The following is a 19,590-nucleotide window of genomic DNA, read 5'->3' as shown; positions in this document are numbered from 1 at the left end:
GTGTGCCACATGATTGGTTAGTATATACACAACAAACGGACATTATTAAATATTAAATATATAATATGTGGACTTTAACTGACACACTAACTTTATGAAGAAAGATTTTAAAAGTCGTGATGTTTTGTTTTTTTTTCGGTCGCCGATCCGCAGCTGTAGGCAATCAGTGCAAACAGACAGAGAGGTCACAGCCCAGCTGAAAACAAAACAAAAACAATAGAAGCTATCACAGTTTTTATAATGGTTATAGTGGTTATAATGGGAATTGTATTGGTTTTAATGGAAACTGTAATGGTGCCTGTTGGCCTCTACTGGTAATTGGTCGCCTTCTATTGGTGGTTTGTTAAACCTAATGGAATATGTCCCAAAATACACTACAGGAAACCATTTTTAATGGTTTTAATGGTTAAAGGTTTATGGTTTGTAATGTTTGTAATTGTATTTGTAGTGGAAACCATTTTTTCAGCAAGAAGTTGAAACACCATGATACACTTTTGTACCTAAAGAGTCCATATTTTCTGCTGAAAAAGGCTAAACGCCTCTGAAGAAAGGCCGGTTGGCTGGTTTTAGCTGGTCAGGCTCGTCTTAGCTGGTCAGCAGGCTGGTTTTAGAGGGGTTTTGGCCACTTCCAGGCTGGTCTTAACTGGTCAGGCTGGGAGACCAGCTGGAACAACAAGCTAAGAGCAGCCAACCAGCCTAGGCTGGTTTTAGCTGGGGGTTTTTTCAGCAGGGTTAGTACTTTAAAAATATATTGTAGTACCTAAAAGGTAAAAAAAGTGTACCTTTTGAAAAGGTACTGCCCCAGTGACAGCTTTTGTACCTTTATTTCTGAGAGTGTACCTTCTGTAGGCCTATTATATTTGACAATAATCAGAATAATTACAACAAAAAGGGGTGGAAATACTGGATATAAGGTTAGCAAGCTGGTTAGTTTGCCTACCTAAATATAAACAGGGATTCTACCTTCGAGTGATTCCTTGCTGTTTTATACACGTTGTCATATTAATTGTAATACAAATGCATTTTGTTTATTTGACCACAATATTATTGTTTATAATTGTTGAGGGTGTCACTTGATTTTTCTTCGAAAAGAGAGAGAGAAACGACAGAAATCTAAAAGAGACACTCTCATTTTCCCCTCAAGCTGTGTATAATAATGTCAATCGGTTCAGTTCCACTATATTGGTAAAACACTGTCTATAGCGCCACCCTCTGGTCAAAACAATCAAGTGTATCCCAGCAGAAACTAAACAAAAGAAAAACGCAAGATTTCAGGTTATAAAGATTCTTTATTGTTATAATGCATTGATTTATTATAGTTATTACTCTATGTCTTGCTGCTTTTGTAAAAGACTTAATATACATTTCATCAACATAAAGTCAAAGAAAACCAATGATTAAAAACAACCTACCAAACCAAACAAATAAACACAGCAGTTAAATCAAGAGAGAACACAAAAAATCAAATTAAACATGAACTGTCTGACATAAGCTGACATGCAGTTAACACATTTAGTCTAGAAGGAGTTGGTCAGTGTACATTACTGTAAAAAAGTATTTGATCTATATGTTTCATTCATTATTGCACATAAAATGTAAACAGTTCATTTTGGCAGTACAAAGACGCATTAGACAGTTTAGAAACAAATGGATAAATTGATAAGTTATTTATTCTTATGATTTGAATGAGATCAAATATACAGAACCTAAAGAGATGATGAAGAATTCAAGTAACTTGACCTCATGTATCATGTTCTTCCATCCTAAACAGAACAACACAGCGTCCCACAGTAAAGTCACTTCTTTAATCCCAAACATTTGCATGCGCTTAGCTGACCTAGAATTCAATTCTTGTTCTTTTCACAGTTACGCACGTATAGATCTTTGCACTCTGCAGAATGCAAAATCATTAACAATTAACAACAAAATTATTGATTTTTAATTTATACTATAGAGCTGATGAGGTTAATAAAATGGAGCTAAATGAAACAGCAATCTTTACATAATTTGATATGTATTGAGACAATTACGGATGATCAAATAGCCTATAAAATAAACTGTTCCAGGACTTGCATGCTACGGTTAAAGAACCAAGATCAATAGCTCAAACAAAGGCACTCAGCAATGTAATTTGTGTCTCATTAAAACTGATTTTGAAAAAGATCCTCAGGATCGATTTGGTAATGACTTCATAATACAGCAGAGGGAAGATCTAAAGCAGCAGGCAGTTTTCACTGACGTCAAGACGCTTTCTACTGAATCAAAAAATGGGAATATATTTGTAATGCAATTTCAATAGTTAGATTTAAAAAAATGCCTTGTGTCACAGTTTATTCTCTAGGATTGAGAACAATCGTTCATTCGTCGCAGTTCCGGTGCCAGAATACGTTTTACGCATACAATGTCAGCAGCACATTAATAACAAACTAAAACTCACAGCATCATCTTCAGACAACAGCACAACATCAAACCATACATTACGCAACAGTTATGAAATCTTAACGCATCACCTTCAATCAAAGCTTTTCCAGCTGCCAGAGTCTGTTGTTAACACTAGAAGTTATGTAGATGATGACAGGATTCAGCAGTACTCCTCTCCTTGTGGAGACGGCAGGTCATTGAGGTCCAGGAAGACTGAATTGGCGGAGAGCTTGCGTCCAGAACTGGACAGGTCCAGAAACTCCTCGGCCGTGCTGGGGACGGAGCTGATGTACATGTCCCACACCTGGTCTGGAGAGTCCAGGTCCAGCAGCTTCTGCTTGATCTTCAGGTTCTTCTCAATGTTTCTTCGCTTGTGTTTGAACTCCAGAATAGTCTTAGTGTATCTGTTGATGGTGGTGACGGAGGAGGCCATGCAGGCGGTGAAGGAGCTCCAAGCCAAGCTGAAGGAAGAAGTCAAGAGGGTTTCAAATCAAAAACAGTTACATGTAAAAAAAAACTGTTTTATATGTGTAGTGCATTGTTTTCAGAGCTTGAAAAACCTCAAAACTTCTATCCCTGGGATTCATGCTTATTAATCTTAGACAACAGAGCACATGACGTGTGAACGTACATGTAAGACCAGCTGTAGTCCCAGTTCTGTGGCTTCCAGTCCTCCGGGCCCAGACTGACGGTCAGCTGGAACGCTGTAGTGAACATCATGTGTGCTACCATACCGAGAAGACCTGTGAACCACATCAAAGAAAAAAACTTTTACAGACTGATCTGTCTGTCACCAGCAGGAGGCAGTGTTGAACCACGGCACAGATGAACACACTGTCATCATAAAACATTAGCAGCATCACACACTCATATGACACTACACCTCAAACAGTCAATCCTGCAGAACCCTGCAGTTCCACATGCTGAACGACATTTAACACTGATCTAACTAATTAATTTATCATTAGTCAATGTAGTTTGTATGAGCTCATATTAAAGGAGAAGTCCACTTCCAGAACAATTTACAAATAATTTACTCACCCCCTTGTCATCCAAGCTGTTTATGACTTTCTGTCTTCAGTCGTGAAGAAATTTGGATTATGGTTTATGGATTTTTCTTCATATAATGGACTTCACTGGTGTCCCAAAATGTAGTTTAAATGTGGCTTCAAAGGGCTCTAAACTAGCAAAGGGTCTTATCTAGCAAAACGGTCGGTTATTATTTTTTTGAAAAATAATAATTTGTATACTTTTTAAGCACTTTTTAAGACTTACTTGCACTTCCTTAGTCTTTGCGCGTTTGCTTTGTAAACACTGAGTCTGTGGTTCCGCCTACATTCCGTGTGACCTTTCGACATGATTCAATAGTATGTCGTGTCGTAGACGTGCATCCCAGAGCCTGTGCTACATGAGCTGTTGTGCTTAAAAAGTAAACAAATCTTTATTTTCTGAAAAAAATGGCCAGTCCTTTCATTAGATAAGACCCTTCTTCCTCGGCTGGGATCGTTTAGAGCCCTTTGAAGCTGCATTAAACTACATTTTGAAAGTTCAAAATCGGGGCACCAATGAAGTCCATTATATGACGAAAAATCCTGAAATGCTTTCCTCAAAAACCGTAATTTCTTCACGACTGAAGACAGAAAGACATGAACATCTTGGATGATTAAGGGGGTGAGTAGATTTTTTTGTAAATTATTGTTCTGAAAGTGGAGTTTCAGAGAATATATCTTGAGGCATTGACAAGGTATAAATAGGGGTATTGTCATGAAAATAAATGCCCAAGTGTACTAGAAATGTTTGTCTAAGCGGATTTCATTTTTTCATTTTCATTTTTATGCACCTCTTAGTATTGTGCTGCTGAATAGCCAAACCTGTTCATTAAAAAAGGGGTGTTTCGACACTGATTACAATCTTTCCACAGTTCCCTAAGTGTGTGTGTGTGTGTGTGTGTGTGTGTGTGTGTATATATATATATATGATGCACTTTCAGTCAAAAGTTTTTGAACAGTATTATTTTTAATGTTTTTTAAAGAAGTTTCTTCTGCTCATCAAGCCTGCTTTTAATTGATTCAAAGCACAGCAAAAACAGTAAATATTTTAAATATTTTTACTATTTAAAATAACTGTTTTCTATTTGAATATTTTTTAAAATGTAATTTATTTCTGTGATTTTAAAGCTGAATTTTTTGAATCATTACTCACATGATCGTTCAGAAATCATTCTAATATTATGATTTCCTGCTCAAAAAACATGTATTATTATTATTATGTTGAAAACAGCTACATTTTTTTAGTAATTTTATTTCAGGCTTCTTTGATGAATAGAAAGTTCAGAAGAACAGTATTTATCTGAAATAGAAATCTTTTGTAAATATAAATGTCTTTATCATCACTTTTGATTAATTTAAAGCCTTGCTGAATAAAAGTATTAATTTCTATAATCCTAATCCAAAAACTTTTGACTGGTAGTCTATAAGAATAATGTAAATTTACTTTTAAAGTGTAAACATACATGTATTATAGGAAATAAATAGAGCATTTCCTAATTTAGTTATTAAAGCACAAAATTGAAATATATTTAAAGAAGCCATCTTGCCCCACTACTGGATTACATTATTACAGAATGTATAATGATAATTGTTATTCATATTTATATATAATTTTATGGTATCATTAATGTAAAACATAATGTAATTGAAGATATGTCATTATAGCAACAATGTCTAAAATGTTGCATGGGATTATTGAATAACATATTCTTTGCAATAAGTAAAAAATAATAACAACATGCCACTCTGGGCCTGCAGTGCCAATATTTCAACACAAAAACTATAACTTTTCCTTTAAAAACATGTGTCCACAAATTTCTCATTAACAAACTTCAAAACAATTTTGATATTGCATATTAGATATAACATAATGCAATGTCAAAGATCACTCTTTTACAGAGACACAAGGTTAGATTAATTAACCTCTGAACTATTTGACTGACCAAATATAACAAATGATATTTCGATGAAATGATAAGATTAAATGACAAAATTATAGCATAGCCATTCATCTACATTATATGCATGTTATTTGTTCTCATCATATATATCTGGATGTTCACAGCTGAATAATCTTGTTTGAACGTAATTTTCTCTTAATATCAATCAGAGGACGTGCTAGGAAATCTTTCTGAATGTAGAAATAAATGAGTGTGTGTGTGTGTGTGTGTGTGTTAGCAGCAGCACAGGTCAGGCTTTCCTGCTTAATGGAGTCATTATATGGAAGTGAAAGCAGTCTAAATGCTGTGGCCAGATGGCAAACTGGACATAATCAACAGCGTCAGACCTGCAGTCCGGACAATCAAAGTCACCTCACCAGAAATAGCAAGGACAGAGGTAAATTACACATTATTTACAGCTCACTAAGTCTGCATACTGAGCCACTGCGAATCCACTCAATAAAGCTAAATCACAGAATTGAGTGGAAAAACAACAAAAGCAAGCTGAACGAGACAGTTTGAGCTTTCAGACTTTGTTTGTGTCTCTTTTAGTATCACGTCCATCTAAATCCTCACACGCGTGTCTGACCGATAACCCTCACGTCTCCATGACAACCGCAGCAATGATCCGCCTGTATGCAGACATCTGCGCAAACACATGCTAGTGAATAATAACAATAAAAAGCGCTTGTTAATCGCAATAATTCATGAATCAGCAGAATCCCCGGCCAGTGCGGCCCACGTTCACTACAATAACCCTTCAGAATTATGATTGGTTATTTTTATTGCATCATTTTTCAGCAAACTGACAGCACAAATGGGACATAGGATGTGATTGATTCCTTCAGGGCGTCTATATAATAGATTAATACTGTAAAAACACAAAATAAATCCTCCAAGACTCTACAGTGACCCTCTGCTGGCAAATCTCAGTCAAACTTTTGAATATTCAAACTACATCGCATTTGGGTATGAGACACTTAGAAACCAATTAGCTTTTCTTTTTCATACTAAATTATTATCGGCTTTAGAAGACTTACAATATAGCTCACAAGGACATTTAATTGTTTTTTTATTTATGTTTTTTTTTTAGCTTGACAGCTCCTGAAATATAATAATATAATAAGTTTTTATTTCTAATGTTACATTGCATTAAAGGTAAGATGATGATAATAACAATGATAATTATTATTATGAATAATACATATATAAAGATCATGATTTCAGTTTTCAGTTTGATTATTATTATTATTAAAAATCATGCAGGTCTAGAATGACACAAAGATGAGCAAATTACGACAAAATTATAATTTTTGCATGGTGTATACCTTTAATTATAGATACATAATATAATATAATATAATATAATATAATATAATATAATATAATATAATAATATAAAATATAATATAATACATTTTATGTTTTTAATCTGATATTACGGTATATTGCATTGAATGACAATGATGATGATGGTGATCCTTAATAAATATATTAAGGTGATTATATTATTAATTTAATTATAATATAATATAATATAATATAATATAATATAATATAATATAATATAAAAAATATATATAATATTATAATATAAAATATAATACAATATATGTTTTTAATCTGATATTACGGTATATTGCATTAAAGGAAAGATGATGCTGATGACAATGATGATGATGATTTTTAATAAATATATTAAGGTGATTATATTATTAATTTGATTATGATATAATACAATATAATATAATATAATATAATATAATACAATATAATATAAAACACATGTTTTTAATCTGATAGTGTATTACATTAAAGTAAGACTATTATTATTATTATTATAAATCATTCAGGTCTAGAACAACACAAAGCTAAGCAAATGATGACTAAATTATCATTTTTACATGGTGTATCCCATTACTTATAAAGAGATATCTATAAAATAATAATATAATATAATATAATATATATAATATTATCGTATTATAATATAAAATAAAATATATGTTTTTTTAATCTGATATTATTGTATATTGCATTAAAGGAAAGATGATGCTGATGACAATGATGAAGATGATTATTTTTAATAAATATAGTAAGGTGATTATATTATTAATTTGATAAAAATATAATATAATATAATATAATATAATATAACATATGTGTTTAATCTGATAGTATATTACATTAAAGAAAGACTATTATTATTATTATTATTATTATTATTATTATTATTATTAAAAATGAGTCTGGAACAACACAAAGCTAAGCAAATGATGACAAAATTATCATTTTTGCATGGTGTACTTATAAAGAGATATCTATAAAATAACGTAATATAATATAATATAATATATAAAAAAATACATAAAAAATATAATATAATACAATATATGTTTTTAATCTGATATTACGGTATATTGCATTAAAGGAAAGATGATGCTGATGACGATTATTAATAAATATATTAAGGTGATTATATTATTAGTTTGATAATATAATACGATAATGTTTTTAATCTGATAATATATTACATTAAAAGTAAGACTATTATTATTATCTTTATTATTGCTGTTATTATTAAAATCAACACAAAGCTAAGCAAATGATGACAAAATGATCATTTTTGCATGGCATATCCCTTTACTTAGGATTGTACAATATGTTTATTGCTATTGGTTTAATGAGGCTATCTTTGGTTGTTTTCGACTGGTCTAATCACATTAATCTACAACAGCACTAAAACACGAGTTAAATCAGGCAAAGGTAATGGGTTATTAGAGTCACAAAACATAATTATCTATGCGACTAAGTGCATTAAACTTAAAACTTTTCAATATACATCATGCACTTAATGCTTGACCGCATCTAAACGTGTCGTGTGTTAAGAATACAGTCGTCTGCTCTTTTCTGTTGATTGTGTCAAACGAAGACAGGAGCTAATTGAGGTTGTAGCTCCATTCCCATGCAGCACAGCGTTCATGATCCCCGCTCTCACATGGAGCTCAAGAAAGAGATGACAGTGGGCCGTAAGTTCATCCCTCAGCCTTTATGCAATAATAAAACTCTAACATGACACAAAAGGTCTCACAGCAATCTCACTCTGTGCTTGACACACATTTAGGCTGGTCAAAGACTCATTTAAATACAGAAGTGCATTTTGATATGGGAGGTACTAATTTTAATACCAGTAAATGTGATGTGCAAACGTTCATTAGTAATTATAAAGTGTGTAGAAAGAAGAATGTCTCCTTTAATGCAATACTATATAGATAGTATAATCTTAAAGGAGAAGTCCACTTCCAGAACAACAATTCACAAATAATTTACTCACACATAAAAAGCACAAAAGGTCGTGTAGCACAGGCTAGGTACTATTGAATCACGTCGAAAGGTCATGCGGAACATAGGCAGAAGTGTTTACAAAGCGAACACGCAAAGATTAAGAAAGTGCAAGTAAGTCAAACGCTGTTTACAAACAAAAAGGTACAACGTTGTCGGACGATTCTGAAGTAGAAGGAGAAAATAAGATGGAGTTTTTCACCATACTCTACCTTTTTGAGCCAGAGTACACAGACGATGAATTAGACATGATTCGTAGTAGTGATGGGAAGTTCGGATCATTTTACCGACTCAGACCTTTGAGTCTCGTTCAGCAAAATGAACGAATCTTTTTCGTTCATTTCATTCATTTTAGCAAAATATAATTCAAATGCTATTTGTTACTACCCTAACACATAACTATAACGCTATAAGAAACAGTAAAGATTAATTCACTGTTTACCTGGGTCTTTCGTCTATGATTAGCTCACCTCACCTCTTATCTGACAAGTTTTCGGGTTTGAGTCATTCGTTCATCACGTGACAGCCCCATAAGACGAACGAACAACTCAGAAAACCCGAAGACTCGAAACAGGTGAACTAATTCCAGTACAGAACCTAATAGGATGTTGCGCCTGTGCGACTGAACGAATCACTCCCCGAGACGACTCGTTCTTCCCGAGTCACATTAAAGATTCGTTCAAAATGAAGAACGACCCATCACTAATTCGTAGCATCGTGAACACGCATCCCAGAGCCTTTGCTACATGAGCTTTTGTGCTTAAAAAGTATACACATTTGTATTTTTTGAAAAAAATTACAGATTGTTTTGCTAGATAAGGCCCTTCTTCCTCGGCTGGGATCGTTTCAACTCCAATCAACTCCATTATATGACGAAAAATCCTCAAATGCTTTCCTCAAAAACCATAATTTCTTTACGACTGAAGACAGAAAGACATGAACATCTTGGATGATAAGGGGGTGAGTAAATTATTTGTAAATTGCTGTTCTGGAAGTGGAGTTCTCCTTTAATAATAATAACAACATAAATGTAGGATATTGACTGTACTACAGTGTAACTCCCCCTCCATAGAGTGGACTCGCATAGTCAATGCTACACTGAAATATATAAATCAGTAGAGCAGTAGAGCAGGATTTAAGCAGATTGAATTTTGACGCATATGTCGCTATAAGCCCTTAAATTGTGAAACTGTCAAAAATAGCCTGGATGACATTCAAGAGTACTGCTAACCAATACAGTGAGGCTTATATGGGATTTTGAGCCGGATGTTTCTGTACGTATCTGGGGAACAGGCAGGGCTGTGATACCACATAAATGCAAAGACATTCACCACAAAAAAACAGGCAGAGGACAGCCTGCAGGTAGACAGACATCGACCAGTAATGCATCTCCATGAGGGCAGCTGTTAGTGGGCTTTAAAGCACTGCTATAGCTAGTATAGACGAGGGATGTTTGCTGGACCTGTTTTTGATTATTTAATTGGTCAATCAAACACAATGTGGCTTGAATGTGGATCTAACAGGTCTGAATCACAATGAGACTGCTGACCTTTGAAGGGTAGAGCCTGACAAAAGATGCTCACTCAAAAATCAGCATCAAAATCAGAGACAACAACAACAAGCACGTGCTGATCATATACAACTAGTGTGGCCATTCATCCAGTTTTAGGTCTGACGGTGCAGTTTTGTAATATCATATTTGCCTGCAGGCACAGGCTTGAGCCAGACGCTCATTTGATTGCTATTTTATACTTTCTACAATGGTATATAATAAAAAATAAAAAAAATGTTATGATCTAGTGGACACTAAAGGGATAGTTTGCCCAAAAATGAAAATTTTTCAATAATTTACTAACCCTCAAGCCATCCTAGGTGTAGTGTATATGACATTCTTCTTTCAGACGAATGCAGTTGGAAAATGTCCTGACTCTTCCAAGCTTTATAATAGCAGTGAATGGCTGTTAAGATTTTGAAGTCCAAAAAAGTGCATCCATCCATCATAAAAAGTGCTCCACATGGCTTCAGGGGTTAATAAAGGCCTTCTGAAGTTAATCGATGCATTTGTGTAAGAAAATATCCATATTTAAAACTTTATAAACCGTAATAACTAGTTTCCGCTAACTGCATGTACATGAGAGAGTGGCGTTCCACCAGATAGGGATGGGCATTATCTTATCGTTTGCGATATACCAGTAAAAAAAATTCCCCACAATAACAGTTAGTCTTCCCGCGATAATAACGATAAAGTCTAGCTGCTGACATATTTGTAAATGCATCAGTGCTGAGCAACATGGCTAAAGGCAGACGTGAAACCGAGGAGCTCCTTCAACAATCTGGAACTGGTTTGGTCAGGGCTTTATAGTGCGACAAAAATCGGTCTGAGTCTTGAATAGAACAGTAGCAGCACGTCTGCGATACAGTTTTGCATGTGTATGAGCCTGTTTACAAACCTGTTGTTATTGGCATGCTTTTTCTCCAAATAAACTTCATAACATAGTCGAGTGTTTGAAATAACCTTTCGTGATCGGCCGTGGTTTCATATCACAGAATGAGGCAGAAATCATACTATTTTATAGTATTATAAAGGCTATGTCGAATAGCATTGCATTATAAATATACTTTATTCTTATAAAAATACCCAAGATTGCCTGAAGAACACAGACAAACCATATACTGCAGTAATGTTTACTGTCGTCAAGTGTCCTCAGTTAATATTTCTCTATATGCATTTTATTTCAAGTTAAGCTACAGCGATAGCTGGATTAGAGATTCCTGAAGTGTCGTCAGTACTATTACTTCTGCTATGAAGCATATGTGGAGTTTCTGTGCAAGAGCGCCCTCCGGCTTCCGAATCAGAATCAGAAAGAGCTTTATTACCAAGCGTGTTACACACAAGAAATTCGTCTTGGTGTTAGCAGCTTCCAGTATAGAAAATACAACTATTTAATTCACATTACTTTTGTACTCAGTAATGCTCACAACACCCTATTTTGGGTAAAAATAGGAAAGATAATACTTTTCTCTAAAGAAACAGGATTCCCTAAATTATCGTCATTGATATCGTTATAGCAATAAATACCAGAAATTATTGTGATAAATTTTTAAGCCCATATCGCCCATCCCTACCACCAGATGATGTTATAAAGGTTTATAAAGATTTAAATATAAATATTTTTCTTACACAAATGTATCGGTTCACTTCAGAAGGACTTTATTAACTCCTGGAGCCTTGTGGAGTACTTTTTATGATGGATGGATGCACTTTATTGGTCTTCAAAAAATCAACACCCATTCACTGCCATTATAAAGTTTGGAGACTGTATTCGTCTGAAAGAAGAGAGTCATATACGCATATAATGACTTGAGGGTGAGTAAGTCATTGGGTAACTTTCATTTTTGGGTGAACTGTCCCTTTAAGTGGAGTACATTTTAGACACAATATTGTCAGTATGGACTGACAATTTTTTACTGATTTTGCCAGTCATCCCCAATTAACACAGCAGTGTTTAATGCCTGAATGATTCAGTGTGTTTGAAAGAATCAATTAAGTTAATGATTCAATAAGCCATTCATATAGTTGCTAAATTTAAAAACTGCACACTAGTATACGACTTTTACTATTTTAAGCATCTTTTTATGGCAGAAATAGTAATAGTATAGTACCTGGTTCTGAAATCAACAAGTCACGCGCTTCATTTCTGAATCACTTCTGATTTAGTAAATCAATGATCCCCTTATTAAGATTTGTCACCATCTACTGGTGGGTTTAGTTTCATTTGCTTCTAAAGTATCATTTCATAGTTCCCCGAATTATTGTCATTGATATCGTTATCGCAACAAATACCCGAAATTATCGTGATAAATTTTTAAGCCCATATCACCAATCCCCACCACCAGATGACGTTCTAAAGGTTTATAAACATTTAAGTACGAATATTTTTCTTACACAAACGTATCGATTCACTTCAGAAGGTCTTTATTAACCCCTGGAGCCGTGTGGAGTACTTTTTATGATGGATGGATGCACTTTATTGGTCTTCAAAAAATCAACACCCATTCACTGCCATTATAAAGTTTGGAGAAGCCAGGATGTTTTTAACTGAATTCCGACTTTATTCGTCTGAAAGAAGAAAGTCATATACATATAACTTGAGGGTGAGGAAATTATTGGGTAACTTTCATTTTTGGGTGAACTGTCCCTTTAAGTGGAGTACATTTTAGACACAATATTGTCAGTATGGACTGTTTTGCTCTGCTTCGCCAGTCATTGCATCCCCAATCAACACAGCAGTGTTTAATGCCTGAATGATTCAGTGTGTTTGAAAGAATCAGTTGAATCAATGATTCAATAAGCCATTCATATAGTTGCTAAATTCAAAAACTGCACACTAGTATATGACTTTTACTATTTTAAGCATTTTTTATGGCAGAAATAGTAATATTATAGTACCTGGTTCTGAAATCAACAAGTCACGTGCTTCATTTCTGAATCACTTCTGATTTAGTAAATCAGTGATCCACTTATTAAGATTTGTCACCATCTACTGGTGGTTTTAGTATCATTTATATTATATTTTATATTAATGCATTGCTTATCATTATTTATGCAATTGTAACTGCCATGTAAATGCATTCATTGCATCTTTGAGCTGCATTAAATAGTGTGTAAATACACAAAATGCCACTTCTACAGTGCAAAGATTGCTTTTGTTAGTATCGATTTCATTTAATTGGTGATTGGATTTCATATAACTGAAATTTACATAATGAATGACACAATTTGCCCTTATAAAGGTCAAAAAACACCCCAGAAATCACCTTAAGGGGGTAATCGTTTCTTAATCCTTCACTTTGGTGTTACAGTAATGCCAACCTATCTGCAACACGTTACCTGACAGGACCGTGAATATGGCAGCAAAGGCATTCAGTTTCAATCCATCGATGACGTTTCCAAAATGGCAGACCTCGATGGACATGAGGATTCCTCCGGTGGCCAGCAGTAAGATGTAGAGACACTCAGCTACAATGCAGAGCCACAAAACACCTGCGAGGATATGAGAGAGAGAAGCGATGTGTATCAAGGGAGTTTCTGACAGGCCCTGAGGAAATTATGGATGGAGGAGTCTGGTTCTATCAAGATGAGGAGAGAAAATGGATGGAGCCGCTGATTAAGATGATGTGGAGCTACAGACACTCACGGAGAACGACAAACTGAACCGCTGGGGCTTATTTAGAAGGGCCTCCCTTCGGGGAGCGGCTGAAATATTTATATGCCAGAAACTTGACAGTAGATTCAAAAGAATTTTTCAACTTTGAAAGCATGCGGATGCATCTACATATTTCATAGTGTTCGGTGGAAATCTTCATGCTGTCACATGCACTTTGGGTGGGAGGATGATAACAATATTCACACAAATGCCAAAGTGTGGAAGATGCGGTCTAGTTTTCTAGTTGCAGACATAGTATAAATGAAAACAAGGCTGTGAGAGACGAAAGTTCAGTCCATTTTACTAAAAATAATTAAACATTGTTTCTTTTCTGCTCACCAAGGCTGCATTTATTTGATCAGAAATACTGTAAAATTGTGAAATATTATTACAATTTAAAATATCTGTTTCTATGTGAATATATTCTAAAATGTATTTTATTGCTGTGATCAAAGCTGAATTTTCAGCATCATCACTCCCGTTTTCAATATCAGATGATACTTTAAAAATCATACATTTTTCTTTTCTTTATTTCTTTCCTGTATATGTATTTGTCATTGACCCATATATGAATGGTCTGTACATGTATCGCCCATATATAAACACATCATGACTTCATCATAATACATGAGCACAGATTACTCATGAGTAAGACTCTGTGGTTATAATCTACAAGAATATCATTATACTGATACATGCGTTTCATCTCCAGAGATATAAAGCCTAAAGGTGATTATTTCTCACTCTTGATTTAGACCTCAGCTCTGTCACGGTCAGGGCAGAATGAGCTGAATTACACTGAGGAGTCACCCTGTGTCATCATCGTCATGATTAACTATCATTGCATCTGATGGATCTTTAGTCTGGATCAGGCATCTATCAATTACACTCAGAAACAATTGTGCTAAAGATGCTGGCGCTGCCTGCTGAGAGAATGAAATCGTATTGACATGTTCATATTTCTGCATAAATGAGAATGAGGAAGGTGTACGGCTGGCAGAAAGATTAAAAAAATCAAGCATGATTAAAAGTGACTGGACCTCCAGACAGCATGTGCAAAATAAAAGAACAGACATCAGTCGAAGCGCTTTCGGCAAGGACCTGAGCGACACCCTATTTAATACATCATGCAAAATCTTAATGGTCCCCAGAGTTCATAATGAAAAGTGACAGACGTACCTCTCTCATGAGGAGGAGCCACATTTATAAAGCTTCTGCATTTCTCGCCTGCAATAGGGAAAAGAGTTTCAGCATAACAGTGTGAGATTCACTAAGTTATTTATGCTGTTATGACTATAAGCATTGTCTCATTTTACTTCATGATTCTTAATGCAGTAAAAAGATGTTAGTCATTTTAAGAGAGAATGTAAAAATGATACTGTAAAAAATATCAAACTGTGGTATAAAAAACAGTACATGTAATTTTACTGTCAGTAAACTGTAAACTATAAGCAAACTATAAGCTCATTCATACTCTTTTTTTCCAACATATAAAAACAAGTATTTTGGTAAAATATGATTAAAACTGCATTTTTAATAATCAAAGTATTAGTATTACAGTATAAAGTATTATTTGACTTAACAGTATATGGAAAAGGAGCATTTCCAGAATTTCCTACATGAACCATCACATACATGTTAATGTTTTCTTTGTTGTCAGTTATATGCATTGGAGTGCTTAATATATGTTTCATGTAGTTTATGTTTATTGCATTATTTCAGTATGATGTTTGTTATCTAATTGATGGTTTGTGATTGTTTTTATGCTCTTATCTGTTGCTGAAACGTCATCAGATGGTCTTCCATTGTGTTTCCATCACATTTTACAGTAACAAAAGGTCTACAGTTATGAACTGTACCACATAAAATCACCAAAAAGCCATTTTATAATGCTTATAAATGCTATTTATAGTAGAAGTGAACTTCTGAAAGCCACTGCTGCCAGGTTTTTACTGTAAAATTGACAAAAAAGTACACTTAATCAATAGAATAAATCTGTAAATATATATAAATCTGCCATCCTTAAAAATAATTGAAAATATAAAAAACTGTTTTTTCCCCAAACAGTATGAAAGTGAGAAAACATAATACTTTACAGAAAGGTCCTATTAGTTAATACATTAACTAATATTAACTGGCAATGAGCAATGCATTTGTTATAGTATTTATTCATCTTTTGTTAAAGTTAGTTAATAAAACTACAACTGCTCATTGTTAGTTCTTGTTAGCTCAGGGTCATTAAATAATATTAATATTTAATTTTAATTATGTATTAGTAAATGTTTTAATTGTCAACTAATGTTAACAAATGGAACTCTAAAGTGACAAAGAAAGAAGCATTATTTAAACATCTGTAACTATTTTCTAGTCCTAGAGGAATGAGTAATGTATATGGATATAGGTCAGTAGGTTTAGAGGTAAACAGATAAACAGCACTAGTTGACAGCCTAATAAAACCAGATCACCTGTCAAATGGTTTATCACAATGAAGAAAACGAGTTTTTGATCTGCTGTTCAGACTACAGCAATCCCCTGATATTAATACATTTTAAAAAGGAAACAGGCTTGTTTGATAGTCATAATTTATTTAGTGATTCACACAGTGATGGATTTTGAATTCTGGATGAAGAAAACCCAACTAACAGGGAACATTGACTTTCACTAATATTATTTAAAGATTATATAAATAGGAGGTAATTTAATGTGGTAATGTTTATAGAACGTTCTTAAAAAAACATTCTTGGAACATCCTAATGATGTTATCTGTAAGTTTTCAGAACTTTAGAACTATGTTCAATACCATTCTTCAGTAATAACAATGTAACATTCTCATAACATTTTCAAAATGATACAATGCAATGTTTCTCTGTTTGCATAACCAAGAAAAACGTTCCTTAAATGTTTTTTTAAAACATTGAGAAAACAGTCATATGCAACATTCTCGTAACGTTTTCAAAATTATAGAATTGACTGTTTCTCCAATGTTTGGATAACCAAGAAAAACATCCTTCAAATGTAAAAAAGCGTGTATTTTAAATGTTGAGAGAACATTCAAATGCGACATTCTCATAACGTTTTCAAAATGATAGAATGGAACGTTGCTTTAACATTCGCATAACCAAGAAGAAACATTCTTATTATTTATATTTTTTAAAAATGGACGATTTGAACACTTAAAAAAACATTCAGAAATAACATTTTCACAATAGTTTCAAAATTAAAGAATAGAATCCAGCGTTCGCACAAACAAGAAAAACGTTTTTAAAATGTAAAAAATGGTGTTTTAACGTTGAGAGAACATTCAAATGTAATATTGTCATAACTTTTTCATGATAATAAAATGGAATGTTTAATTAACCTTCATATAACCAAGAAGAACGTTCGGTAAATGTAACATTCTCATGACGTTTTGGAATGTTCCTGTAACGCACGTAACCAAAAGGTAACATTCTTAATACATTTAAAAAACTGGACTGTGTTTAAAAACATTTAGAAACAACGTTTTCATAACTTAATGGGAATGTTAACGAAACGTTTTTTGCTGTTTGCCGGAATGACAGGAAGAAAAACCGCATCCTTACCGACAAGGTCGACGTTCTGCTCGCAGGAGAACCAGATGCCGGTGTGGAACTTCCTCAGAACAAACTTATCCTCGCCGGTCTCCCAAATATACTGAACAAGCCGGCTGTCGTTGATATTTGAGCTGTTATATCTAATGCAGTGCGTTTGTTTGACGGTCACCGGTCCGGTACAAAAGGGCTTGACAACTTTCCGGTTCCCCTCGCACCAGTAGCTGGTGGTCAGCGCAGATATGGCGAGGATCAACGCGAGGAAGTTCAAGGTGAGCGCCAGCGAGGCTCTCCGCCGCCGGTCCATCCCCATGATGGTGAACACAGATCCCGCTGCTGCTCGAGTCCCGTCCGGTGGTGTTTAACCCCGGTGGTTTGTCATGTGTTGGCGTGCGGTGCTTCTCTCGCTCCTCTCACAGAGTTGTGCGAGCTGAGCGCGCTTCATTTCTCATGTGATGTCAGACACACAATGAAAGCAGCGAGGTCACAGCGCCCAGTCAGATATTCCCCGTCAAATATGTTAATCAGCATGGATCCAGTGCTCACAAAGCACCCTGACAACATCTGGATCTCCTTTCTTATGAGCTGAAATTGAACTCAGTGGAATATAACAAGTGTTTCCTATCTCTGTCGTTGTTTAGGTTTAGGTTATCATTTTTAGGTTTAGGCTTTAAAAATGTTGTTTTAAAATTTTTCCAAAACGTCCAAATGGCCAGTTTTTTTAATTTAATGGTTACTAATGGCTCTACTATTTTCAATTTCACACAAAATATAACGCTATTTGAACATTTATTTTAATAGTCTAATGGTGTGTTCACACCAAAAGTGAATTGAATAATTCACAAATAGATGTGAATTTGCGCAGAGCGATGCGAATTGGGTGACGATTGCAGCTAGCAGGTGATATGCCAGGTCAAAAGTTCAAGTTCAAAAATTTCAACTGGAGTGGAAAATTCCAATGATGTGTTGTCGCGCAAGCCAATCATCAAAGAGCATATTTACACCTCCAGTTTGACACATCTGGTTTTTATTAGCGGTTCAAGCCTGCAGTGCTGAAACGCTATTGTAATTGTTATAATGGCCAAGGATCAGCAATATCCATGTAAAACTGATTGTGCAGACCAAACCGTAAGTCGTAGAGACTAGAAACTTGGAGGGATGGTAGCACTCACACCGCCAACAATATGACCAAGGCTTGCCCCAATCGGCCTGACGGGGCGCTACAGCGATCAAAAGTTCGAAATTGCTCGTAACTCCTAAACCGTCAGTCGCAGGCTCAAGTGTCTTATGTCATTGGAATCCTTGGCTCACACCAGACAAAACATATGCCTCAGATTTGATCGTAAAATTTCCGGGTATTTTGGATTTTTTAAAAAAACTACTTTTGCGAACTAATCCTAGGTTTTTCGCCCAATCAGAACCAAACCAGTACAGAAAGATTCTCTGGAGAGTGAATGGCAACAATTCTCAAAAAAAGGTGAAAAAAAGTTGTGACTCACCATTGCAAAGGGACACCAAAACATTCAAAAGCGGCGGGGCCGCTTTTAGTAAAATGCTTATAACTCCTGAATGGAATGAGATATCTTTGCCAAATTCAGAACACTTATGTAAGAGCTCGATCTGTGGTCACAGGACAAAAATTGCTGCGCTTAGCCACTAAGTGGTGCTATAAGAGGGAAAAAAACATAAAAATGGCTCTACCTACGCAACCATTTGTTCTATCAACATGAAAATCGCTGAGCACGGTTTTGGTCCAAAGTGCCACGAGTGTCTATAAGGACATGTGAGTATCTTAAAAAAACATGGATGCCATTGGTGATGAAATTTGAGCACCTATTAGACAAGGTTAATGGAGGCCGATCGGAGCGAAACTTGGTATTGAACATTATTTGAGGATTACAAAAAAGTTCCTTACAACATTCTTCTAGATTTACTTTCAACCAAAATATAATGTTATCTGAACATTCATTTTTAATATTCTAATGGTGTGTGCTTACCAAAAGTGAATTTAATTTTTGCACAAGTAGATTACATACAAAGGCAATGCAAAGGCGCGAACAGA

General features: G+C 34.7%; 1 protein-coding gene across 1 annotated transcript; it reads right to left on the bottom strand.

The window, feature by feature from the left end:
- Positions 1-1,269: 1,269 nt before the first annotated feature.
- gsg1l2b (gsg1-like 2b) lies at positions 1,270-18,010 on the bottom strand. The gene is made up of 5 exons (XM_051123699.1): positions 17,541-18,010; positions 15,139-15,186; positions 13,644-13,796; positions 3,053-3,164; positions 1,270-2,882 (listed from the first exon to the last, which is right to left on the bottom strand). The coding sequence occupies exons 1-5, from the start codon at positions 17,839-17,841 to the stop codon at positions 2,582-2,584; spliced, it is 915 nt and encodes a 304-aa protein (XP_050979656.1). The 5' UTR covers positions 17,842-18,010; the 3' UTR covers positions 1,270-2,581.
- Positions 18,011-19,590: the final 1,580 nt, after the last annotated feature.

Source organism: Labeo rohita, chromosome 12, assembly GCF_022985175.1.
Source record: "Labeo rohita strain BAU-BD-2019 chromosome 12, IGBB_LRoh.1.0, whole genome shotgun sequence".
Taxonomy (NCBI): Eukaryota; Metazoa; Chordata; class Actinopteri; order Cypriniformes; family Cyprinidae; genus Labeo; species Labeo rohita.
The sequence above is the reverse complement of the archived record's forward strand: the minus strand, read 5'-3'. Positions and strand labels throughout refer to the sequence as shown.

What these genes read in the sequence shown, in the direction of transcription:
- gsg1l2b (XM_051123699.1), bottom strand. Translation starts at nt 17,841, where the DNA reads ATGGGGATGGACCGGCGGCGGAGAGCCTCGCTGGCGCTCACCTTGAAC. An exon ending in GCAGAACGTCGACCTTGTCG is followed by an intron (nt 15,187 to 17,540) that starts GTAAGGATGCGG and finishes TCCCTATTGCAG; the next exon opens with GCGAGAAATGCAGAAGCTTT. An exon ending in GGCTCCTCCTCATGAGAGAG is followed by an intron (nt 13,797 to 15,138) that starts GTACGTCTGTCA and finishes ATATCCTCGCAG; the next exon opens with GTGTTTTGTGGCTCTGCATT.